At 45.2% G+C, this 27,543-nt stretch overlaps 1 protein-coding gene across 1 annotated transcript in view; it reads right to left on the minus strand.

Annotated features, from left to right (window-relative positions):
- Positions 1 to 27,543, minus strand: part of LOC139748813 (cardioacceleratory peptide receptor-like) — a 114,000-nt gene that overhangs the window by 4,231 nt on the left and 82,226 nt on the right. Inside the window, exons 9-10 of the mRNA XM_071662243.1 lie at positions 22,087 to 22,267; positions 11,239 to 11,397 (exon numbers count right to left, since the gene is read on the minus strand). Coding sequence (XP_071518344.1) covers positions 11,239 to 11,397; positions 22,087 to 22,267 — 340 coding nt within the window. The remainder of the gene's footprint in view (positions 1 to 11,238; positions 11,398 to 22,086; positions 22,268 to 27,543) is intronic.

Genomic DNA, 27,543 nt, shown 5'->3' on the forward strand with positions numbered 1-27,543 from the left:
CCCAGCTTAATCTCAGACTGGATCCCAGCTTAGTTTCAGACTGGATCCCAGCTTAATCTCAGACTGGATCCCAGCTTAGTTTCAGACTGGATCCCAGCTTAATCTCAGACTGCATTCCAGCTTAATCTCAGGCTGCATTCCAGCTTAATCTCAGACTGGATCCCAGCTTAATCTCAGACTGGATTCCAGCTTAATCTCAGACTGGATTCCAGCTTAATCTCAGGCTAGATTCCAGCTTAATCTCAGACTGAATTCCAGCTTAATCTCAGACTGAATTCCAGCTTAATCTCAGACTGGATCCCAGCTTAATCTCAGACTGGATCCCAGCTTAGTTTCAGACTGGATCCCAGCTTAATCTCAGACTGGATCCCAGCTTAATCTCAGACTGGATCCCAGCTTAGTTTCAGACTGGATCCCAGCTTAATCTCAGACTGCATTCCAGCTTAATCTCAGGCTGGATTCCAGCTTAATCTCAGACTGGATCCCAGCTTAATCTCAGACTGGATCCCAGCTTAATCTCAGACTGGATCCCAGCTTAGTTTCAGACTGGATCCCAGCTTAATCTCAGACTGGATCCCAGCTTAGTTTCAGACTGGATCCCAGCTTAATCTCAGACTGCATTCCAGCTTAATCTCAGGCTGCATTCCAGCTTAATCTCAGACTGCATTCCAGCTTAGCTTCATGGTTCCAGAGGTCTGGAAGATCTGGGGGGGCGCTGTTTACGTTGCCCCCCCCCCCACCGGCCCTTTCCATTGATGGGAGCCCTTTTGCTCTCGAGGCTAAGGGCTAAGGGCTAACCATCTCCCCCTTCAAACTACCAACGTGACCCAATTGGACACGGTGGTCGAGGGTCGTCATACTTCCAGAGGGAAAGTTCCGACCTTCGAGGTCGTCCTCGAGACCTCGAAGTGGGTTCCCAAGGCCTTGAAAAGGTCGTCCTCGACCTGTTGTGATGACCTTATGACTAGGCGGGCCTTGAAGAAGCACCTGTCATGCACTGTAACCATCCATAAGGTTCATTGACACTATGCCTAACAGTGATTCTCCAACTTGTCTGCAAAGGTCCTTGGAGTTCAAGTCTTGTTAGTAAGAGCTGGGCCATAAACACACAAACACAAGGGTTAGAATACCACTATATCTTGAACATTTGTTCACTCGAACACGACTTACATTGACGGGGGAGAGGGTGTGTGTGTGTGTGTGTCCCAATAAAAAGGACACCTGTTATAGGGTTTTTCATATACTCACTCCCTTCTCTCCACCTCTAGGAGGCAGCTTGGCCCTTGAGGTGTGGGGGTTTGGTGCGTGGGTAGAGGGTGGAACCAAGGCCAAGGCCTCAAGGGTAAGAAAAGGCCTCCTCCTCCACCACCACACACCCCCAAACAGAGACCAAGAACAGGCCACCTCCACCAGACCCCCAGACCTCACACCTTGGGAGAGTGGATATGTCCATTCTCGGTTCGACGAATTGTCTTGACCGAAGACGCACTGTAAAGGTTAAATAATAACAACAAAAAAATATTGTGAAACAGACAAAATAAGGCATATAATACGGGGGGAAAATAAGGCAATGAAAAAGAAAATAAGGCAAAAAATACGGGAATAGATATGGAATTGAAAAAGAAAACAAGGCAAAAAATTCGGGAATGAATAGGGAAATGTAAAAGAAAATAAGGCAAAATATACGGGAATAAATATGGAATTGAAAAAGAAAATAAGGCAAAATATACAGGAAAAAATAAGGAAATGATAAAGAAAATAAGGTAAAAAAAAATACGGGAGTAAATAAGGAAATGAAAAAGAAAATAGGGCAAAATATACGGGAATAAATAAGGAAATGAAAAAGAAAATAAGGCAAAAAATATAGGAATAAATGAGGAAATGAAAAAGAAGATAAGGCAAAACATACGGGAGCAAATAAGGAAATGAAAAAGAAAATAAGACAAAAAATACGGGAATAGATAAGGAAATGAGAAAGAAAATAAGGCATATAATACAGGGGAAAATTGAGGAAAAGAAAAAGAAAATAAGGCAAAAAATACGGGAAAAATATGGAAATGAAAAGCAAAATAAGAGAGAAAATAAGGAAATGAAAACGAAAATAGGGAAGAAAAGTAGGCAGAATGAAAAATAACATTAAAAACTCGTGGAGTGGAAATAGAAAGTACTGCATCTTGAGCGTAATCCAATACCTTAGATTAAGGAGGGAAAAAAAGGGAAAAAATATTAGGGAAAAAAAAATAGTACCGATCCAAAATATCTTGTGTGTTTTCAAAAGCTACTAAGTGGAATGGGAACTAGGGTGGGTGGTTGGGGGTTAGAAACCCTCCTCTCGCCTGTCTTCTAAATGTAAATATAGATGGAGCCAAGTGAGGACTTCGACCCCCACCCCACGAATACCCTGGAATGTCTGAGGTAGACACAGAGACCACATAGACCTCAGAGACCATGCTTGGTGGCTTTGGTCTTCACTGATGAAGAAGAGGAAGAGACAAGCAGAAGAATAAAAAATATGGAGGAAGTAAAGCAAAGATTCTTGGCTTTGAGGAACCCAGATGATCTGGCTCTTGAGATGGAAAAGAAAAGGGAAAGACGAAAAGTGGGAAAGAAAATGTAAATTGATCCAGACATGTTCACAGAGACAGTCTAAGGTTGGGAAGAGAAAAGGGGGGAAGAAGAGGAATGGAAAAGTGGGTTGCACATGTGATACGGGGAGTTAAGAAGTGCGGGTGAGGGGGGGAGTGGAAGTGGCCACTGGGTTTAAGAAGTGGTTGCCACTGAGTTCAAGGTTGGGTTGGTTGGCAGTAGAGTGTGAGAAGTGGCTGATATATGGTGAGTGAGTGCTCTGGCGCGATTTCCACCTCACAGATAGAGTTTGGATGATGCTTGAGTCCAATTGAGGAAGAGAAGAAGATCAGTGGTAACCTGACGTGAATGAAGATGGGGAGAAGGAGGAAGGAGGGAGGGAGAAAGAAAACTGTTTCCAAAGCTGTGTTTTGAAAAGAGATGGAACCCCATGATTGTAAGAAAAGTGTAGAGGTAGACTTAGGCATTCATAAGTATATTTGTTATAAATGGTTTGTGTTTTAGTGGACCATAATAGAGACAAAGAAAATAAGAGTGACAGAAAGAACCAGGGCAAGAAGTGTGAGATATACGAAAAGGGATGATGTGGTATACAGGGGGCGACGTGCTGCTCACTGGCCGACCCCAGGTTATATGAAGAGGCCAGGATAAACTGTACCAGGGCAAGAAGTGTGAGATATACGAAAAGGGATGATGTGGTATACAGGGGGCGACGTGCTGTTCACTGGCCGACCCCAGGTTATATGAAGAGGTCAGGATAAACTGTACTAGAGCAAGAAGTGTGAGATATAAGAAAAGGGATGATGTGGTATACAGGGGGCGACGTGATGATTTATGAGGCTTGGCTGTTGAGAGCAAGCTCTGATTTCTGTCCATCATACAAGACTGGTAGAGAGAATGGGGGTGCGTGTGCCCAAATGAGGCCCATTGGCAGTCTGTTCTTGGAGCTACCTCGTGAAGGAGGAAACGGCGATCATATATAAGAGAAAAAAACATGACAATTATAAGCAAAATAGTGCCAGAATATGGAAGGGTTGGCCAAAGAGGAAAATGAAAATGAACAGATCCAAAAACAAAGGCAGATAATTAACAAATGAACAAAGGCAGATAATTAACAAATGAACAAATGCAAATAATTAACAAATGAACAAATGAAAATGATTAACAAATGAACAAATGCAAATAGTTAACAAATGAACAAAGGCAGATAATTAACAAATGAACAAATGCAAATAATTAACAAATGAACAAATGCAAATAGTTAACAAATGAACAAAGGCAGATAATTAACAAATGAACAAATGCAAATAATTAACAAATGAACAAATGAAAATGATTAACAAATGAACAAATGAAAATAGTTAACAAATGAACAAATGAAAATAGTTAACAAATGAACAAATGCAAATAGTTAACAAATGAACAAATGATTAACAAATGAACAAATGCAAATAGTTAACAAATGAACAAATGAAAATGATTAACAAATGAACAAATGCAAATAATTAACAAATGAACAAATGAAAATGATTAACAAATGAACAAATGTAAATAGTTAACAAATGAACAAATGTAAATAGTTAACAAATGAACAAATGCAGATAATTAACAAATGAACAAATGTAAATAGTTAACAAATGAACAAATGTAAATAGTTAACAAATGAACAAATGCAGATAATTAACAAATGAACAAATGAAAATAGTTAACAAATGAACAAATGAAAATGATTAACAAATGAACAAATGTAAATAGTTAACAAATGAACAAATGTAAATAGTTAACAAATGAACAAATGCAGATAATTAACAAATGAACAAATGAACAAATGATTAACAAATGAACAAATGCAAATAGTTAACAAATGAACAAATGATTAACAAATGAACAAATGCAAGAGTTGGTTTTTGTTGAAGTGAATTTGAGTCGTCTTGAAACCATCTTGGTTTTCTCTTTTTACTTCTCAGAAACCCACGACGCAGACCATCTGACCTGGCGCATGAGACCACATGATTGTCATACATCTGTCATGAAATCTTAAGGGGGTTTGGGGGGGGGTCTGGAATACGCCAGATGCATTCCAGTCCCACTGGAAAACGCCAGATGCATTCCAGTCCCACTGGAATAAAACAGATGCATTCCAGTCCCACTGGAATACGCCAGATGCATTCCAGTCCCACTGGAATACGACAGATGCATTCCACTCCCACTGGAATACGACAGATGCATTCCAGTCCCACTGGAAAACGCCAGATGCATTCCAGTCCCACTGGAAAACGCCAGATGCATTCCAGTCCCACTGGAATACGACAGATGCATTCCACTCCCACTGGAAAACGCCAGATGCATTCCAGTCCCACTGGAAAACGCCAGATGCATTCCAGTCCCACTGGAAAACGCCAGATGCATTCCAGTCCCACTGGAATACGACAGATGCATTCCAGTCCCACTGGAAAACGCCAGATGCATTCCAGTCCCACTGGAAAACGCCAGATGCATTCCAGTCCCACTGGAAAACGCCAGATGCATTCCAGTCCCACTGGAAAACGCCAGATTGCATTCCAGTCCCCATGGAAAAACGCCAGATGCATTTTCCCGTCCCACTGGAAACGCCAGATGCATTCCACGTCCCACTGGAAAACGCCAGATGCATTCTCACGTCCCACTGGAAAACGCCAGATGCATTCCAGTCCCACTGAAAACGCCAGATGCATTCCAGTCCTCCACTGGAAAACGCCAGATGCATACCAGTCCCACTGGAAAAACGCCCAGTTGCATTCCCGTCCCACTGGAAACGACAGATGCATTCCAGTCCCACTGGAATACGACAGATGCATTCCTGTCCCACTGGAAAACGCCAGATGCATTCCAGTCCCACTGGAAAACGCCAGATGCATTCAGTCCCACTGGAAAACGACAGATGCATTCAGTCCCATGGAAAACGCCAGATGCATTCCCAGTCCCACTGGAAAACGCCAGATGCATTCCAGTCCCATGGAAAACGCCAGATGCATTCCAGTCCCACTGGAAAACGCCAGATGCATTCCAGTCCCACTGGAATACGACAGATGCATTCCAGTTCCCAACTGGAAACGCCAGATGCATTCCAGTCCCACTGGAAAACGACAGATGCATTCCAGTCCCACTGGAATACGACAGATGCATTCCAGTCCCACTGGAAAACGCCAGATGCATTCCAGTCCCACTGGAAAACGACAGATGCATTCCAGTCCCACTGGAATACGACAGATGCATTCCAGTCCCACTGGAAAACGCCAGATGCATTCCAGTCCCACTGGAAAACGCCAGATGCATTCCAGTCCCACTGGAAAACGCCAGATGCATTCCAGTCCCACTGGAAAACGCCAGATGCATTCCAGTCCCACTGGAAATTAGCCTATGGAGGTCTGGAATACACCAGATGCATTCCAGTCCCACTGGATATTTACTTATGGGGTCTGGAATACCACAGATGCATTCCAGTCCCACTGGTAATTAGCCTACGGGGGTCTGGAATACCACAGATGCATTCCAGTCCCACTGGAAATTAGCCTACGGGGGTCTGGAATACGCCAGATGCATTCCAGTCCCACTGGAAATAAGCCAATGGGGTATTGGGGATTTCCAGATGCATTCCAGTACCACTGGAATTTAGTTATACCTATGGATGTGTTAGTACCTGGTGCTATACCAGACCTCTGTGTTAGTACCTGGTGTTATACCAGACCTATGTGTTAGTACCTGGTGTTATACCAGATCTGTGTTAGTACCTGGTGTTATACCAGACCTTATGTGTTAGTACCTGGTGTTATGCCAGACCTATGTGTTATGGTGTTATACCAGACCTTAGGTGTTAGTACCTGGTGTTATACCAGACCTATGTGTTAATACCTGGTGTTATACTAGACCTTAGGTGTTAGTACCTGGTGTTATACCAGGTCTTATGTGTTAGTACCTGGTGTTATACCAGACCTATGTGTTAGCACCTGGTGTTATACCAGATCTATGTGTTAGTGCCTGGTGTTATGCCAGACCTATGTGTTATGGTGTTATACCAGACCTTAGGTGTTAGTACCTGGTGTTATACCAGACCTATGTGTTAATACCTGGTGTTATACTAGACCTTAGGTGTTAGTACCTGGTGTTATACCAGACCTTAGGTGTTAGTACCTGGTGTTATACCAGACCTATGTGTTAGTACCTGGTGTTATATCAGACCTATGTGTTAGTACCTGGTGTTATACCAGACCTATGTGTTCGTACCTGGTGTTATACCAGGTCTTATGTGTTAGTACCTGGTGTTATACCAGACCTATGTGTTAGTACCTGGTGTTATACCAGACCTATGTGTTAGTACCTGGTGTTATACCAGACCTATGTGTTAGTACCTGGTGTTATACCAGACCTATGTGTTATGGTGTTATACCAGACCTTAGGTGTTAGTACCTGGTGTTATACCAGACCTATGTGTTAGTACCTGGTGTTATACCAGACCTATGTGTTAGTACCTGGTGTTATACCAGACCTTATGTATTAGTACCTGGTGTTATACCAGACCTAGGTGTTAGTACCTGGTGTTATACCACACCTATGTGTTAGTACCTGGTGTTATACCAGATCTATGTGTTAGTACCTGGTGTTATACCAGACCTATGTGTTAGTACCTGGTGTTATACCAGACCTATGTGTTAGTACCTGGTGTTATACCAGACCTATGTGTTAGTACCTGGTGTTATACCAGACCTATGTGTTAGTACCTGGTGTTATACCAGATCTCTGTGTTAGTACCTGGTGTTATACCAGACCTATGTGTTAGTACCTGGTGTTAAACGTTACCAAGAGCAGTGCAAGTACCTGGTGTTAAACCTGGCCAAGTCATACGTAAATACCTGGTACCAGACCTCGCTAAGGTTCATGTAAATGGTTTAGTTCACAAAAAAACCTGGCCAGGTCTACTTACAGATGGTTTGTGGAAATCCAACTAGTATTCAGTACCTGGTCAAACTGTGACTACTTGGCGTACTCACAAGGTAGAACTAGTACATACACCTGGCATGACATTATCTGGCATTATACCTGAGAGAGGACCAGTACTAGGGTGTGTGTGTGTGTGTGTGTGTAGGTTCCAGTACAAGGTGGTAGGTGGTGTAAGTAGGTGGGATCATATTACCTGATGGCCCAGTACTGGGTGGGTGTGGGGTGTGTGTGTAGGTTCCAGTACTAGGGTGGTAGGTGGTGTAAGTAGGTGGGATCATATTACCTGATGGCCCAGTACTAGGTGGGTGTGGGGTGTGTGTGTGTGTAGGTTCCAGTACGAAGGTGGTAGGTGGTGTAAGTAGGTGGGATCATAATACTTGATGGCCCAGTACTAGGTAGGTTGGTGGTAGGTGAATGTGGTGTAGGTGGGTGTAGGTGAGTGTGGTACAGGTAGGTGGATTTAGGTGTGTGGGATGATAATACCTGGTGGCCTAGTACTAGGTAGGTGGGTGTAGGTGAGTGTGGTGTAGGTGAGCGTAGTGTAGGTGGGTGTAGGTGAGTGTGGTGTAGGTAGGTGGATGGATGTAGGTGAGTGTGGTGTAGGTGGGTGTGGTGTAGGTGTAGGTGGTATGAGAATCGTACCTGATGGAGGTGAGTGTGTGTGGTGTAGGTGTAGGTGTGGTAGGTGTAGGTGGTATGAGAATCGTACCTGATGGAGGTGAGTGTGTGTGGTGTAGGTGGGTGTAGGTGTAGGTGGTATGAGAAGCGTACCTGATGGAGGTGAGTGTGTGTGGTGTAGGTGTAGGTGTGTAGGTGTAGGTGGTATGAGAAGCGTACCTGATGGAGGTGAGTGTGTGTGGTGTAGGTGTAGGTGTGTAGGTGTAGGTGGTATGAGAATCGTACCTGATGGAGGTGAGTGTGTGTGGTGTAGGTGTGTGGTGGGTGTAGGTGGGTGTGGTGTAGGTGTAGGTGGTATGAGAATCGTACCTGATGGAGGTGAGTGTGTGTGGTGTAGGTGTAGGTGTGTGTGGTGTAGGTAGGTGTGTGGTGTAGGTGTGTGGTAGGTGTAGGTGTAGGTGGTATGAGAATCGTACCTGATGGAGGTGAGCGTGTGTGGTGTAGGTGTGTGGTGTAGGTGTAGGTGTAGGTGGTATGAGAAGCGTACCTGATGGAGGTGAGCGTGTGTGGTGTAGGTGTGTGGTGTAGGTAGGTGGTATAGGTGTAGGTGTAGGTGGTATGAGAAGCGTACCTGATGGAGGTGAGCGTGTGTGGTAGTAGGTGTGTGGTGTAGGTGTAGGTGTAGGTGGTATGAGGAAGCGTACCTGATGGAGGTGAGTGTGTGTGGTGTAGGTGTAGGTGTGTAGGTGTAGGTTGGTATGAGATCGTACCACCTGATGGAGGTGAGTGTGTGTGGTGTGTAGGTGTAGGTGTGTTAGGTGTAGGTGGTATGAGAATCGTACCTGATGGAGGTGAGTGTGTGTGGTGTAGGTGTAGGTGTAGGTGTGTAGGTGGTATGAGAATCGTACCTGATGGAGGTGAGTGTGTGTGGTGTAGGTGTAGGTGTGTAGGTGTAGGTGGTATGAGAATCGTACCTGATGGAGGTGAGCGTGTGTGGTGTAGGTGTGTGGTGTAGGTGTAGGTGTAGGTGGTATGAGAAGCGTACCTGATGGAGGTGAGTGTGTGTGGTGTAGGTGTAGGTGTGTAGGTGTAGGTGGTATGAGAATCGTACCTGATGGAGATGAGTGTGTGTGGTGTAGGTGTGTGGGTGTAGGTGTGTAGGTGGGATGAGAATCGTACCTGATGGAGGTGAGTGTGTGTGCGTGTAGGTGTAGGTGTGTAGGTGTAGGTGGTATGAGAATCGTACCTGATGGAGGTGAGTGTGTGTGGTGTAGGTAGGTGTGTGGTGTAGGTGTGTGGATGTAGGTGTGGTGGGTGTAGGTGTGTGGGTGTAGGTGTGTGGTGGGTGTAGGTGGTATGAGAAGCGTACCTGATGAAGGTGAGTGTGTGTGGTGTAGGTGTGTGGGTGTAGGTGTGTGGGTGTAGGTGTGTGGTGTAGGTGTGTGTGGTGTAGGTAGGTGTGTGGTGTAGGTGTGTGGTGGGTGTAGGTAGGTGGTATGAGAAGCGTACCTGATGAAGGTGAGTGTGTGTGGTGTAGGTGTGTGGGTGTAGGTGTGTGGGTGTAGGTGTGTGTGGGAGTGTGTGTGGTGGGTGGTAGGTATGGTGTGTGTGGGTGTAGGTGTGGTGGTGTGGTGTAGGGTAGGTGGTATGAGAAGCGTACCTGATGGAGGTGAGTGGTGTGTGTAGGTGTGGTGTAGGTGTGTGGTGTAGGTGTGTGGGTGTAGGTGGGATGAGGCGTGATGGAGGTGAGTGTGTGTGGTGTAGTGTGTGTGGTGTAGGTGTAGGTGTAGGTGTATGAGAATGTACGGTGGAGGTGTGTGTGTGTGGTGTAGGTGTGTGGTGTAGGTGTGTGGTGTAGTGTGTAGGTGGTGGATGAGAAGCGTACCTGATGAGGTGAGTGTGTGTGTAGGTGTGGGGTGTAGTGTGTGGGGTGTAGGTGAGGTGTAGGTGTGTGTGTGTGGTAGGTGTGTGGTGTGGTGTGTGGTGGGTGTAGGTAGGTGGTATGAGAAGCGTACCTGATGGAGGGTGGTGTGGTGTGGTGTGTGTAGGTGTGTAGGTGTGTGGTGTAGGTGGATGAGAGCGTACCTGATGGAGTGAGTGTGTGTGTGTGTAGTGTGTGTGGTGTAGGTGTGTGGTGGTGTAGGTGTAGGTGGTATGAGAAGCGTACCTGATGGAGGTGAGGTGTGTGGTGTAGGTGTGGTGTAGGTGTGTAGGTGGTATGAGAATCGTACCTGATGGAGGTGAGTGTGTGTGGTGGTAGGTGAGGTGTAGTGGTGGTATGAGAATCGTACCTGATGGAGGTGAGTGTGTGGTGTAGGGTGTGTGTAGGTGTAGGTGGTATGAGAACGTACCTGATGGAGGTGAGTGTGTGTGTGTAGGTGTAGGTGTGTGGTGTAGGTGGTATGAGAATCGTACCTGATGGAGGTGATGTGTGTGTGGGTGGTGTAGTGTGTTGTGTAGGTGTAGGTGGTATGAGAAGCGTACCTGATGGAGGTGAGTGTGTGTGGTGTAGGTGTGTGGTGTAGGTGGTATGAGAAGCGTACCTGATGGAGGTGAGTGTGTGTGGTGTAGGTGTAGGTGTAGGTGGTATGAGAAGCGTACCTGATGGAGGTGAGTGTGTGTGGTGTAGGTGTGTAGGTGTAGGTGGTATGAGAATCGTACCTGATGGAGGTGAGTGTGTGTGGTGTAGGTGTAGGTGTAGGTGGTATGAGAAGCGTACCTGATGGAGGTGAGTGTGTGTGGTGTAGGTGTGTAGGGTGTAGGTGGTATGAGAAGCGTACCTGATGGAGGTGAGTGTGTGTGGTGTAGGTGTGTGGTGTAGGTGTGTGGTGTAGGTGTGTGGTGTAGGTGGGTGGTATGAGAAGCGTACCTGATGGAGGTGAGTGTGTGTGGTGTAGGTGTGTAGGTGTAGGTGTAGGTGGTATGAGAATCGTACCTGATGGAGGTGAGTGTGTGTGGTGTAGGTGTAGGTGTAGGTGGTATGAGAAGCGTACCTGATGGAGGTGAGTGTGTGTGGTGTAGGTGTAGGTGTAGGTGTAGGTGGTATGAGAAGCGTACCTGATGGAGGTGAGTGTGTGTCGTCGGCTGGACACATCAGACACACTGCTGTATTCTGTGCCGTAACGGTGGAAGCGCCCACTGCCTTCTAGTGGTTGCTGGGCACAAGCCAGACACGGCAACAACCTCTTCACACACCAATTGATCACTGGGATTCTTCTGTGGGGGACGAGAAGGGTCGTCAGTGGCCCACTGGCTCCCACAGTGGCTGCAGGTGGGGGAGGGACAGTGGGTGGAGGGTGGGTGAACTGGGATGGGGCACGTGTGGGGGGTTCAAGGGGTTTTTGGGTGGTGGGGGAGGGTTTTAAATGGGTTTTTCGGTGGGTGGGACTGGTGGGTTGGTGCGTGGGTGGGTCTGGTGGGTTGCTGGGTGGGTGGATCTGATGTGTTTTTGGGTGGGTGGGTCTGGTGGGTCTGATGAGTGGGTGGGTCTGGTGAGTTGCTGGATGGGTGGGTGGGACAAGCCTTGTGGGTGGGGCAGGTCAGGTGGGTGCCAGGATGGGTGGGTTGAGGGTGGGTGTGGTGGGTTAGGGTGGGGGGCTGGGGGTGTGTGTGTGGGGTGGGCTGGTCATCCATCATCAGGGTGGAGACTGAGAGAGAGAGAGAGAGAGAGAGAGAGAGAGAGAGAGAGAGAGAGAGAGAGAGAGAGAGAGAGAGAGAGAGAGAGAGAGTAAAGATATCTCACATGAACAAAACGATGGACTTGGAAAGTTAAATGAATATAGAGGAAGCCAAAAGATAGCTAACTGTACAGTTAGCAGAGGAGCAGGGATAAATTTAGAATAGATATAGGGAGTATATATACATATATATATATATATATATATATATATATATATATATATATATATATATATATATATATATATATATATATTCTTACGAGTCCATGGTGAAATGAAACACGATAAGTTCCCAAGTGCACTTTCGTGCAATATTCACATCACAGGAATAGAAGATAGACGATATAGCAGATCAATAGATAAGGACAGGTAGATGAACAGACTGTGATAGATGAATGGCAAAGAAGGTCCTTCAGTCGTGAACTAGGTCGTTTGGTCGTACCTACGAACCCAAAGTTGAAGTTAATTGCCAATTAGCCCTACACTGGTGTTTGAGGGTCTGTTTCTATGGGGATACGTCCTTCGATCATTTCAGAACCCCTTCGGGGCCTTCTTTCTCTTCCTTCATTCCCACGTCCTTGTTCGAAACCCCACCAATCTCTGCCCCTCCTACCCAAACAATAGAACTATCACTCGGTCTAGATCTATCTAAATTTCTATATCTATATCTCTGTTTTGAGACAGAAGGCTGAGTGTGGGGTGGGTTGGTAAACACCGAGGTTTTTGAAGCAAGAGTGACCTCAAGTCTCTCCTTCTGCTCGTCGGGGACATGGGTTCGATCCTCCTTCGAACAGGCGACTCTGACATACACCTCCCCCCCCCCTCCTCCTCAATGTAAGATGATGACGTAACAACCCCCCCCATCAAACACCCCCCCATCCCTTCAAATCCCACGTAACACTACCCATCCAAAGTCACCCTTCGGGGTGTCATCTACATCTGTTTAAGCTTCAGGTGTTTTTAATCTTTGGCAGGTAATTAACTATCTAATTAGATTCGTCAATCAGCGTGGATTAATGGCCTGAGTTGGACACATAATGGGTCGATTGGCAGATCAAAGAGTTGGAAATGATTCGTTGATCACAAGGTTCATTTCAGGTGTCTCAAAAGAGTATTCATGTTGTCTTAGGGCATTTGCAAAGGCGTCATCATCTCGCTTAGCATCGCCAAATGTTGAAGTGAAGTGACCTGACCTTTGACCTCAAGATCCTTTGACCTCTGACCTCAAAATACTAACCAGTAGCCAGTGCAAAATAGTATTGTGTTGTTATGTACAGGTAAACCTCTGTGAACCGGAGCTCAAACCTCTATAAACCGGAATTCAAACCTCTATTAACCGGAACTCAAACCTCTATAAACCGGGATTCAAACCTCTATTAACCGGAACTCAAACCTCTATAAACCGGGATTCAAACCTCTATTAACCGGAACTCAAACCTCTATTAACCGGAACTGAAACCTCTATTAACAGGAACTCAAACCTCTATTAACAGGAACTCAAACTTCTATTAACCGGAACTCAAACTTCGATTAACCGGAACTCAAACCTCTATTAACCGGAACTCAAACTTCGATTAAACGGCTCAAACCTCTATTAACCGGAACTCAAACTTCTATTAACCGGAACTCAAACTTCGATTAAACGGAACTCAAACCTCTATTAACCGGAACTCTCCCAAAACCGGAATGGACCTAGGACTCTATCTTTCCGGAACTTAAAAGTATTTTGGTCTGGAGAAGCAATAATTTTGCAAAATCCGAATAATAGATCCATCCATTCCAAACTATTTCTTTGTATTTCTGAAGCCAATGGTAATTCAACTCACATCCCTAAACATATATATATATATATATATATATATATATATATATATATATATATATATAGTGCATATGAACGCGCACTTCCATTGAACATATAAACCTCCAACAGCCAGGATCGAACCCGGGACTCCTGCGTGGGCAGGCGGGAGCGCTACCGCTAGGCTATGATCGCCCCTAATACTATGTAATCGAATATATATATATATATATATATATATATATATATATATATATATATATATATATAAATATATATATATATATATATATATATATATATATATATATATATATATATATATATATATATATATAAAAATATATATAAAACCAGGCGTTGTCTTGGCGTCAAAAAAGTTACAGGTCAAGAAATGGTCAGACAACAGATAAGGTCACGTGTATCCCAAGGCCTTCCTTTGGCACATGTAGTTATCTCGTAACTTCCTAACTGGCAGTTTGAGACGACTATACGACACAGAGAAGTGCTCGGTGACGAGAGAAGACACACGAATAAAACAGGTCATAAGTATGTCAGGTAATGTGAGGTCATCTTCAGCGAGACAAGACTCATATATATATATATATATATATATATATATATATATATATATATATATATATATATATATATATATCGCTACCTCGCTAATGCGGGAGATGGCGAATAGTTTGAAAGAAAGAAAGAATATATATATATATATATATATATATATATATATATATATATATATATATATATATATATATATATATATATGACAAAAGTACCTGTAAAAAAGAGAAGATGAATTACCAAATAAGCATGCATGGTGCAAGCCTTTTATTCGTTATATAATTTAAATGGCTTTGGGATGTTTAGAAGTAGGGAATTTATATACATATACTACACATGCACATGCAGTATACCCACCATGCATATATATATATATGTATACAAGTATATATATACAAAAAAATAAAGGTTTTATCTACACTATATTCAGAACATGCATGATTTTTGACAATTTTTAACAACTTTTAACGAAGAATCAAAAAAAAATTTCAAATTTACGTTCTATAAACCAATACATCTATCTATAACCTGCAGTTTTTATAATAAATCCCTTACATAAAAAAAATGATAAATTCATAGGAAATAAATAGACTGAAAATTAAAGAATAATAAGTTCACTTATAACTCAATATACCCATTTCAAAAAAAAATTTCTCGAGGGCAAATTTCATTTACGTAACTACAATGGAACAGAAGTTGATTAAAAAAAACCCACACATATAACTGGTATATGATTAAAATCTTATAAGAAATAAAATGTAATGAATTATATCTATAATTCCTTTTTTATGGACTTACTGAAGAGTTGGTGGTGGTGGTTTTGGATTTGGGGATACTCCACTTTTGCCTTGTTTTTTAAGAAAGAAGATTAGCATACATTGAGAAGGGTGGGGGGTGGTGGCGGGGTGGTTGGATGAATGCAAATGGCTGAATGGTCATGGACAAATGTGAAGACGAGAGATGGTTAAAAAAAAAAAAAAAGAGAGAGATGGTAAGTGTTCGAAGTTTTCTTTGTGATCTTTAGAAAAAAAATGTAGAGATAGAAAACGGGATCGTTGTGGTCTTAAGTTGGTGAGGGAAAACGGGTGCAACTTTAGATGGTAAACATAATTTCAACTACTGAAAACTAATGGATGGTCAAGGGTAAATAGGATATCAGTCATGGAACATAGTGAAAAAAAAAATAATATGTTAAATGATTATTGATATAACAGATAAGAGGAAGGAAGTGTGAAATTTACCTACAATACCCAAAATTATCAAATTTCTTAATCTGAGCCTGAAAACTTGACCCAGTTTCCCTACAAACGCTTCTCTCTCTCTCTCTCTCTCTCTCTCTCTCTCTCTCTCTCTCTCTCTCTCTCTCTCTCTCTCTTCTACAGATATTAAGGTATTGCATGAAAGATGAACCATTTCAATGCCCTTTTTCTGTCTCTTTCCGTCTTCTGTACAGTGGAGTACAAAGGAAGTATTCCAGCTCCCATTTAAAACACTAAGAGTGTCCTTCCTTCTCTTTGTTAGCACTTCTCCTTTACTCCAATCAGACGAGCTGCTGTATCCTTAAAAAATAACTATAGCTATATACATGTAGCTATCTCTTATCCGAAATGATCCAAAATCCGTATATACCTTTATAAACTAAGTAGCATTTGCTATAGAATACAGAGTATCCAAAGAGTGGGGGAAAAAATATACTTCAAATATGTTCAACACATCAATTCCAAATCCCCCCTCCCTGAGACTCGTTTTCTACGGCAGCAGGCAACCGCATTAACCATGACTCGAGCTATGAATACTACAATTACTACAATTACTACAATTCTCTGGACGTATGATCAGTCCCTGGCTCAAGTTTTCAAGACATGACTGGGTGTAAAAGCAAAGAGGAACAGAAAACGAGAAGCTGGTGCGGGACATACATATATAGAAGACCTGAGAGAGAGAGAGAAAGAAGCAATATGACAACTGATAGAAGAAAGGGGCTCTAAACTGCCTTCAAAATTCTGTTTTCAAACCGTGTTGGTGGAAGGGGGGGGTGAAGCAGGTCCCTCACATGTATATGAGATGTCATTTTATGAGCTAAGTATTACATATGAGTTATGAGAAGTTGCAGAGGTCTTAAAGGAATATAGGATAAGGAATATTACCTTCATTTCAGATGTCACCACATAAAAGATCCAATGACTACAATTCTAAACTTTTATATAATGCTTCTAAAAGATCAACCTCCCCCCCCCAAAAAAAATTACATTTTTCCCATTAAAAAAATTTGTATTTTTCCCATGGATTTATAATTACATCAACACGTCCCAGATACAATAATCACCTTTCCTTTGCCCTTAAGAAAAAAAAGTAATTATAGAATTAGAAAATTACTTTTTGTAGGGGCAAAATTACTTTTTTGTTAGGGCAATATGGCTATTGAGGACATCTGATATAAAGGCAGACCCCAACCCTTTCCCCCAACCAACACTAGAGTGAAAATATACACATCACTCCTGTGGTAGCGGTGGGTGAAAAGGAGGGTTCGACAGGGGATGAAAAAGAGGGCAAGTTTATATCAAACATCTGTTTATATAGAGGGAAGAGCAAGCGGTTATAAATAGGGTTTTAAAAAGGAATCACAGGCCAATATGAGAATTGTTGACCATGCAGAAAGCACACACACACACACACACACACACACACACACACACACACACACATATATATATATATATGTATATATATATATATATATATATATATATATATATATATATATATATATATATATATATATATATATATATATTGGAAAGGATCACAATTTTGCGCGTGATCAAGATATTCCTATGAGTCCACGGGGAAAATGAAACACGAAAAGTTCCCAAGTGCACTTTCGTGTAATAATCACATCATCAGGGGAGACACAAGAGAGAAATATAAGAGTCAGTTGATATACATCGAAGAGACGAAGCTAGGACGCCATTTGGTAAACATTTTCCCCGTGGACTCATAGGAATATATATATATATATATATATATATATATATATATATATATATATATATATATATATATATATATATATATATATATATATATATATTCACTAATTTCAGGTAAAAGTATTAGTAACTTAATAGAGGAAATCACTTCTGAATCTTATATCAATTAACTTAAGCTATACCCTTAAGATAAAGTAATTAAATAATAATATCTTTACACGAACCCTCATTAATCAATTCACTAATGACTATAGACGTGAGAATGAACAAAAAAAAATGTTCTTCAAAGAACACTTTTGTTCTGGGTTCATAGACCTATAGATATCCTATTCATTCCTTTACTCATCATATAATATAGAACCCATGAGCTTACATTGGAGTTGATAAATTAATATGAACACTTCAAGGTGTTCAAGATGGTTCAACCAGTCTACATCTAGACACTAACGACCTTTAACGACCCTGGTCGTTCATCTGTTACTCTCATCCCCACATAAGCAACCAACCATGGACCATTTACCGAAACAGCTTTTATCAGCGCCAGAATAATTTGCATACCATGGTCTGATATGAGAACTCATGGTCCTACTCCCTCCTATTTCAACTACTTAACCCACTATCTCGACTTGGGTTTTTTTTTTTTAAGTGAGTTCTGATCTCCCTGCTCTTGTTTACCGTCTCTTCACTGTCTCCCACACAGCTGGGGGACTGTCTCAATGTCTCTTACACAGCTGGGGGGGCTGTCTCTGTCTCACACAGCTGGGGGACTGTCTCACTGTCTCTCACACAGTGGGGGACTGCCTCACTGTCTCTCACACAGCTGGGGGACTACCTCACTGTCTCTCACACAACTGGGGGACTGTCTCACTGTCTCTCACACAGGTGGGGGACTGCTCCACTGTCTCTCACACAGTGGGGGACTGCCCCTCTGTCTCTCACACAGCTGGGGGACTGCCTCACTGTCTCTCACACAGCTGGGGGGACTGCCTCACTGTCTCTCACACAGGTGGGGGACTGCTCCACTGTCTCTCACACAGCTGGGGGACTGTCTCACTGTCTCTCACAGCTGGGGGACTGCTCCAATGTCTCTCACACAGTGGGGGACTGCCCCTCTGTCTCTCACACAGCTGGGGGACTGCCTCACTGTCTCTCACACAGCTGGGGGGACTGCCTCACTGTCTCTCACAGCTGGGGGACTGCTCCAATGTCTCTCACACAGTGGGGGACTGCCCCTCTGTCTCTCACAGCTGGGGGACTGCCTCACTGTCTCTCACACAGCTGGGGGGACTGCCTCACTGTCTCTCACAGCTGGGGGACTGCTCCAATGTCTCTCACACAGTGGGGGACTGCCCCTCTGTCTCTCACAGCTGGGGGACTGCCTCACTGTCTCTCACACAGCTGGGGGACTGCCTCACTGTCTCTCACACAGCTGGGGGGACTGCCTCACTGTCTCTCACACAGCTGGGGGACTACCTCACTGTCTCGCTCACAGCTGGGGGCTGCCCAACTGTCTCTCACAGCTGAGGGGACTGCCCCTCTGTCTCTCTCACAGCTGGGGACTGTCTCTGTCTCTCACACAGCTGGGTACTGTCTCTGTCTCTCACACAGCTGGGGGGACTGCCTCACTGTCTCTCACACAGCTGGGGGGACTGCCTCACTGTCTCTCACACAGCTGGGGGGACTGCCTCACTGTCTCTCACACAGCTGGGGGGACTGCCTCACTGTCTCTCACACAGCTGGGGGACTGCCTCACTGTCTCTCACACAGCTGGGGGGGACTGCCTCACTGTCTCTCACACAGCTGGGGGGACTGCCTCACTGTCTCTCACACAGCTGGGGGGACTACCTCACTGTCTCTCACACAGCTGGGGGGACTGTCTCACTGTCTCTCACACAGCTGGGGGACTGCCTCACTGTCTCTCACACAGCTGGGGGGACTGCCTCACTGTCTCTCACACAGCTGGGGGGACTGCCTCACTGTCTCTCACACAGGTGGGGGGACTGCTCACGAAGTTCCCACAGTGACTTTCTGTAATAATCACACATGGGGAGACGCCACAAGGGGTATAGTCAGTCTGTTACTCGAAAACAAGCTAGGGACGCCATAACATTTTCCCGTGGACTTAGATCATGTTTAATACTCTATGTCTCTATAATGATCTACTGTTTATAATGATGCTATAGTATTAATATATATATGTATATCTTCACTAATTGGACTGTATTGTCTTAAAGAGGGGACTGCCTCTGTCTTATCACATTAACTTACTGTCTTAACAGTAGGGGAATTAAATTATCTTACACGGGGGACCCTCATGTTATTCACACAGCTAGGGACTGCTCATGACTCAACAAAATGTCTTCACAGACCACTGTTCTTTCAAGACCTATAGATGATCCTTCATGTCCTCTACCACATTAGAATGCCCCTCTGACTTAACATTGGGGGAAATGCTAAGTATACACAGCTTAGGTGTGATGCTCACCTGTCTCATCACACACTGAACTGACCTACACTGTCGTTCACTACAGCTACTCTCATCCTCACACAGCTAACCAGCCTGACATTTCTCAACAGCTTGTGGGGATCTGCGCTCAGTCATTCAACCATGGCTGTGGACTGCCTCATGTCCTACTCACTCCTGGACTTTCAACTACTCTCCCACTACTGCGGGATTCTTCTTTTCAAGTGGTTACTGCATCCCCACTGTCTGTTACCGGTGACTCCTCACTGTCTCTCACACAGCTGGGGGACTGCCTCACTGTCTCTACACAGCTGGGGGGCTGTCTCATGTCTCTCACACAGCTGGGGGACTGCCTCACTGTCTCTCACACAGTGGGGGCTGGCCCAACTGTCTCTCACAGCTGGGGGACTGTCCTCACTGTCTCTCACACAGTGGGGGACTGCTCACTGTCTCCTCACAGCTGGGGGCTGCCCACTGTCTCTCACACAGTGGGGGACTGCCTCACTGTCTCTCACACAGCTGGGGGGACTGCCTCACTGTCTCTCACACAGCTGGGGGCTGCCCAACTGTCTCTCACAGCTGGGGGACTGCCTCACTGTCTCTCACACAGCTGGGGGGACTGCCTCACTGTCTCTCACACAGCTGGGGGACTGCCTCACTGTCTCTCACACAGGTGGGGGACTGCCTCACTGTCTCTCACACAGCTGGGGGGACTGCCTCACTGTCTCTCACACAGCTGGGGGGACTGTCTCACTGTCTCTCACACAGCTGGGGGACTGCCTCACTGTCTCTCACACAGCTGGGGGCTGCCCAACTGTCTCTCACAGCTGGGGGACTGCCTCACTGTCTCTCACACAGCTGGGGGGACTGCCTCACTGTCTCTCACACAGCTGGGGGACTGCCTCACTGTCTCTCACACAGCTGGGGGGACTGTCTCACTGTCTCTCACACAGCTGGGGGACTGCCTCACTGTCTCTCACACAGGTGGGGGGACTGTCTCACTGTCTCTCACACAGCTGGGGGACTGCCTCACTGTCTCTCACACAGCTGGGGGGACTGTCTCACTGTCTCTCACACAGCTGGGGGACTGCCTCACTGTCTCTCACACAGGTGGGGGGACTGCCTCACTGTCTCTCACACAGCTGGGGGACTGCCTCACTGTCTCTCACACAGCTGGGGGGACTGTCTCACTGTCTCTCACACAGCTGGGGGACTGCCCCACTGTCTCTCACACAGCTGGGGGACTGCCTCACTGTCTCTCACACAGCTGGGGGGACTGCCTCACTGTCTCTCACACAGCTGGGGGGACTGCCCCATTCTTTCTTGAGCAATCCTAGCTGACAGCTAAGAAAGTCCCCCTAGCATTTCTAGCAGGCAGCTAAGAACGCCCCTTACCTAGAACCCCTTCAAAAAAGGTCTATTTTGAGTCGAGGCTCCATGGGAACTCCACCCCACCTAGCCCTCCCTCAGGGGACAGAGCTAGGGTATAACATAGTCTTGCCTCAAACACCTTCTAAACACCACTTCAAAACTTCACTCAAAATCTAAGACTCATTCAAATCTCCTAATCTCACTATCACTGATCCAATTAACTTTAAAAAGCTATATATATCAGAGAAGTTCACTTCCTTGACCCTTATATATATATATACATTTTATATATATATATATATATATGTATATATCATATACATTTGTGTGATATACAAATTTCCTATCTATCCCATACATTCGCTTGAGTAGATCTATATATAAATCCTCTTTCGTGTCACGTCTCTTTTGTGTGTATTGCATGACGAACGTTCGTACACGTCTATGAGGTTTTCCCCTCCCTCCTTCTCCCCTCTCCCCTAGAGGAGACAGTACGTGTCGTAGCCACGGACGGGGTTGTGGGGGGGGGAAGACGGACGAGTACGTGTCCCCTGGGACGGACGGACGGACGGACGGACGTGGGGGGGGTCATGTGTTATACGTCGAGACGTACCTCAAGTTGCGACAGATGTGTCGTAGCCACGGACGGGGTTGTCTGAGGGGAGGGGGATGGAAGACGGACGGGTACGTCCCCCTGGGACGGACGGACGGACGGACCTGGGGGGGTCATGTGTTATACGTCGAGACGTACCTCAAGTTGCGACAGATGTGTCGTAGCCACGGACGGGGTTGTGTGAGGGGAGGGGATGGAAGACGGACAGTTACGTCCCCTGCCACGGACGGACGGACGGACGGACGGGGGGGTCATGTGTTATACGTCGAGACGTACCTCAAGTTGCGACAGATGTGTCGTAGCCACGGACGGGGTTGTGTGAGGGGAGGGGGATGGAAGACGGACGGGTACGTCCCCCTGTCACGGACGGACGGACGTGGGGGGATCATGCGTTATACGTCGGGACGTACCTCAAGTTGCGACAGATGTGCGTGGAGAAGAGGCAGTAGATGATGGGGTTGGCGGCCGAGTTGAGTGGGGCCAGGGACTGGATGAAGGTAGCCACTGCAACGTTCGTGGGCGTCTGTGGGATGTAGCCGTACACCTGTAGCAGGTCGAAGACGATGTAGGGCGACCAGCACAACACGAACACTGCACGACCAGCGACGCACGACGACCAGCGACCAGCGACGACCAGAATAAGAAGGGCATCTGTGTGATTAGCCATGTAATATACCCGTCTACTTTTCGCCTCCTTCACCTCTGAAATCACATACATACACACACTGCACCCCACTCACTTCCCTATGCCTCTCTCTCTCTCTCTCTCTCTCTCTCTCTATATATATATATATATATATATATATATATATATATATATATATATATATATATATATATATATATATAAAGTCAGGGGTTAGTGAGAGGACAAGAGCAAGGGAAGGAGTAGCACTACTCCTGAAACAGGAGTGGTGGGAGTATGTGATAGAGTGTAAGAAAGTAAACTCTAGATTCATATGGGTAAAACTGAAAGTGGATGGAGAGAGATGGGTGATTATTGGTGCATATGCACCTGGGCATGAGAAGAAAGATCATGAGAGGCAAGTGTTTTGGGAGCAGCTGAATGAGTGTGTTAGTGGTTTTGATGCACGAGACCGGGTTATAGTGATGGGTGATCTGAATGCAAAGGTGAGTAATGTGGCAGTTGAGGGAATAATTGGTATACATGGGGTGTTCAGTGTTGTAAATGGAAATGGTGAAGAGCTTGTAGATTTATGTGCTGAAAAAGGACTGGTGATTGGGAATACCTGGTTTAAAAAGCTAGATATACATAAGTATACGTATGTAAGTAGGAGAGATGGCCAGAGAGCGTTATTGGATTATGTGTTAATTGACAGGCGCGCGAAAAAGAGACTTTAGGATGTTAATGTGCTGAGAGGTGCAACTGGAGGGATGTCTGATCATTATCTTGTGGAGGCTAAGGTGAAGATTTGTATGGGTTTTCGAAAAGAAGAGTGAATGTTGGGGTGAAGAGGGTGGTGAGAGTAAGTGAGCTTGGGAAGGAGACTTGAGTGAGGAAGTACCAGGAGAGACTGAGTACAGAATGGAAAAAGGTGAGAACAAAGGACGTAAGGGGAGTGGGGGAGGAATGGGATGTATTTAGGGAATCAGTGATGGATTGCGCAAAAGATGCTTGTGGCATGAGAAGCGTGGAAGGTGGGCAGATTAGAAAGGGTAGTGAGTGGTGGGATGAAGAACTAAGAGTATTAGTGAAAGAGAAGAGAGAGGCATTTGGACGATTTTTGCAGGGAAAAAATGCAAATGAGAGGGAGATGTATAAAAGAGAGAGACAGGAGGTCAAGAGAAAGGTGCAAGAGGTGAAAAAGAGGGCAAATGAGAGTTGGGGTGAGAATCATTAAATTTTAGGGAGAATAAAAAGATGTTTTGGAAGGCGGTAAATAAAGTGCGTAAGACAAGGGAACAAATGGGAACTTCAGTGCAGGGGGCTAATGAGGAGGTGATAACAAGTAGTGGTGAAGTGAGAAGGAGATGGAGTGAGTATTTTGAAGGTTTGTTGAATGTGTTTGATGATAGAGTGGCAGATATAGGGTGTTTTGGTTGAGGTGGTGTGCAAAGTGAGAGGGTTAGGGAAAATGATTTGGTAAACAGAGAAGAGGTAGTAAAAGCTTTGCGGAAGATGAAAGCCGACAAGGCAGCAGATTTGGATGGTATTGCAGTGGAATTTATTAAAAAATGGGGTGACTGTATTGTTGACTGGTTGGTAAGGTTATTTAATGTATGTATGACTCATGGTGAGGTGCCTGAGGATTGGCGGAATGCGTGCATAGTGCCATTGTACAAAGGCAAAGGGGATAAAAGTGAGTGCTCAAATTACAGAGGTATAAGTTTGTTGAGTATTCCTGGTAAATTATATGGGAGGGTATTGATTGAGAGGGTGAAGGCATGTACAGAGCATCAGATTGGGGAAGAGCAGTGTGGTTTCAGAAGTGGTAGAGGATGTGTGGATCAGGTGTTTGCTTTGAAGAATGTATGTGAGAAAAGAAAATCAAATGGATTTGTATGTAGCATTTATGGATCTGGAGAAGGCATATGATAGAGTTGATAGAGATGCTTTGTGGAAGGTATTAAGGATATATGGTGTGGGGGGCAAGTTGTTAGAAGCAGTGAAAAGTTTTTATCTAGGACGTACGGCATGTGTACGTGTAGGAAGAGAGGAAAGTGATTGGTTCTCAGTGAATGTAGGTTTGCGGCAGGGGTGTGTGATGTCTCCATGGTTGTTTAATTTGTTTATGGATGGGGATGTTAGGGAGGTGAATGCAAGAGTTTTGGAGAGAGGGGCAAGTATGCAGTCTGTTGTGGATGAGAGGGCTTGGGAAGTGAGTCAGTTGTTGTTCGCTGATGATACAGCGCTGGTGGCTGATTCGTGTGAGAAACTGCAGAAGTTGGTGACTGAGTCTGGTAAAGTGTGTAAAAGAAGAAAGCTGAGAGTAAATGTGAAAAGGAGCAAGGTTATTAGGTACAGCAGGGTTGAGGGATAAGTCAATTGGGAGGTAAGTTTGAATGGAAAAAAACTGGAGGAAGTGAAGTGTTTTAGGAGTCTGGAAGTGGATTTGGCAGCGAATGGAACCATGGAAGCGGAAGTGAATCATAGGGTGGGGGAGGGGGCGAAAGTTCTGGGAGCGTTGAAAAATGTGTGGAAGTCGAGAAAATTATCTCGAAAAGCAAAAATTTGTATGTTCGAAGGAATAGTGGTTCCAACAATGTTATATGGTTGCGAGGCGTGGGTTATGGATAGAGTTGTGCGCAGGAGGATGGATGTGCTGGAAATGAGATGTTTGAGGACAATATGTGGTGTGAGGTGGTTTGATCGAGTAAGTAATGTAAGGGTAAGAGAGATGTGTGGAAATAAAAAGAGTGTAGTTGAGAGAGCAGAAGAGGGTGTTTTGAAATGGTTTGGTCACATGGAGAGAATGAGTGAGGAAAGATTGACCAAGAGGATATATGTGTCAGAGGTGGAGGGAACGAGAAGTGGGTGACCAAATTGGAGGTGGAAAGATGGAGTGAAAAAGAATTTGAGTGATCGGGGCCTGAACATGCAGGAGGGTGAAAGGCGTGCAAGGAATAGAGTGATTGGAACGATGTGGTATACCGGGATCGACGTGCTGTCAATGGATTGAACCAGGGCATGTGAAGCGTCTGGGGTAAATCATGGAAAGTTCTGTGGGGCCTGGATGTAGAAAGGGAGCTGTGGTTTCGGTGCATTTTTACATGACAGCTAGAGACTGAGTGTGAACGCAAGTGGCCTTTGTTGTCTTTTCCTTGCGCTACCTCGCGCACATGAGGGCGGGAGGGGGTTGTTATTTCACGTGTGGCGGGGTGACGATGGAAATGAATAAAGACAGACAGTATGACTTGTGTACATGTGTATATATGTATATGTCTGTGTGTGTATATATATAGGTATGTATAATTGCGTGTGTGGACGTGTATGTGGCCATTCTTTCGTCTGTTTCCTTGCGCTACCTCGCTAACGCGGGAGACAGCGACAAAGCAAAATAATAATAATAAATATATATATGTATACACTCACCTCTGTGCATACACACCTCTAAATCACATATACATATGTGCATATATATCTCTAAATCATTAGAATCATACACACACGAAATTTTGAATGACCACAGAATAAATTTAGATGCCACCTCGTATCAAAAACTTCTATGTAAGTATCTGCAATTAGACATAGATAGATAAGCAGATCTTATCTACAAACATCCAGGAAATGTTACAGAAAATCGATAGTCTATGTTACTTAAAAGATAAGAGATAATACGACTAATTAGATTTAAGTAAATGTACGAATTATGAAAGCCTTTGACCCAGGACAACTCATCCTTAAAACAGGCCATCCCTAAAATGTCTCTGAGAGGGGGGCCATAAGACCATGACCATATACCGCGGACCATCAAAAGCTGTTGAAGGGGGGGGGGGGTCTTCGCTCCTAGGGGGGTGGGGGAGTAATTCAAATTCTTGAGCATGGCCCATTGCATTAATTTACATCATAATGACCCTAGGACTCATTAATACACACCTTAATTACCCAGTCGTACAGGTAATTTATACCTTCCGTGTCCATGAATTAAGGAAGAGAGAGAGAGGGGGGTGTGTGGGGGTGTGGGGGTCGGTGTGGGGTGTTTGTTTAGATGTAATTAACGATACCTAATGAGCTAATTAGAGGAAGAATGGCTCACAGGGGGCGATGACTTAAAAGGTAGACGGTCAGTCACCCTTGGCGACTTACTTAGCTCTAAGTCATCTGCATGGGTGGGCCAAAGAATGTAGGAAGTCATCCACTGCAGTGATTCGCCAGTGGGTCATTCGCCAGTGGGTCATTCGCCAGTGGTCCACTCGCCAGTGGGTCATTCACCAATGGGTCATTCACCAGTGGGTTATTCGCCAGTGGGCCATTCACCAGTGGGCCATTCGCCAGTGGGTCATTCGCCAGTGGGTCATTCACCAGTGGGCCACTCGCCAGTGGGTCATTCACCAGTGGGTCATTCACCAGTGGGTTATTCGCCAGTGGGCCATTCACCAGTGGGCCACTCGCCAGTGGGTCATTCACCAGTGGGTCATTCACCAGTGGGCCATTCACCAGTGGGTCATTCACCAATGGGTCATTCACCAGTGGGTTATTCGCCAGTGGGTCATTCGCCAGTGGGTCATTCACCAGTGGGTTATTCGCCAGTGGGTCATTCACCAGTGGGTTATTCGCCAGTGGGTCATTCGCCAGTGGGTCATTCGCCAGTGGGTCATTCACCAGTGGGCCATTCGCCAGTGGGTCATTCACCAGTGGGCCATTCGCCAGTGGGTCATTCGCCAGTGGGCCATTCACCAGTGGGTCATTCACCAGTGGGTCATTCACCAGTGGGCCATTCACCAGTGGGCCATTCGCCAGTGGGTCATTCACCAATGGGTCATTCACCAGTGGGTTATTCGCCAGTGGGTCATTCGCCAGTGGGTCATTCACCAGTGGGTCATTCGCCAGTGGGCCATTCACCAGTGGGTTATTCGCCAGTGGGTCATTCGCCAGAGGGTCATTCACCAGTGGGTCATTCACCAGTGGGCCATTCACCAGTGGGCCATACTGTGGCTCCTCTCCCACCCATCCCCCACTATGGTGGTGGCCTGGCCATGGCCATATACGTCACGTGTGGACACTGATCAACCACTGTAGCGAGGATGGGTACTTACCGAGGGACGGGGACTTACCGAGGATGGGGACTTGACGGGGATGGGGACTTACCGAAGACAATCAGGAGGACGGGGACTTACCGAAGACAATCAGGAGGACGGGGACTTACCGAAGACAATCAGGAGGACGGGGACTTACCGAAGACAAT

This window comes from Panulirus ornatus, chromosome 5, assembly GCF_036320965.1.
Source record: "Panulirus ornatus isolate Po-2019 chromosome 5, ASM3632096v1, whole genome shotgun sequence".
NCBI lineage: Eukaryota > Metazoa > Arthropoda > Malacostraca > Decapoda > Palinuridae > Panulirus > Panulirus ornatus.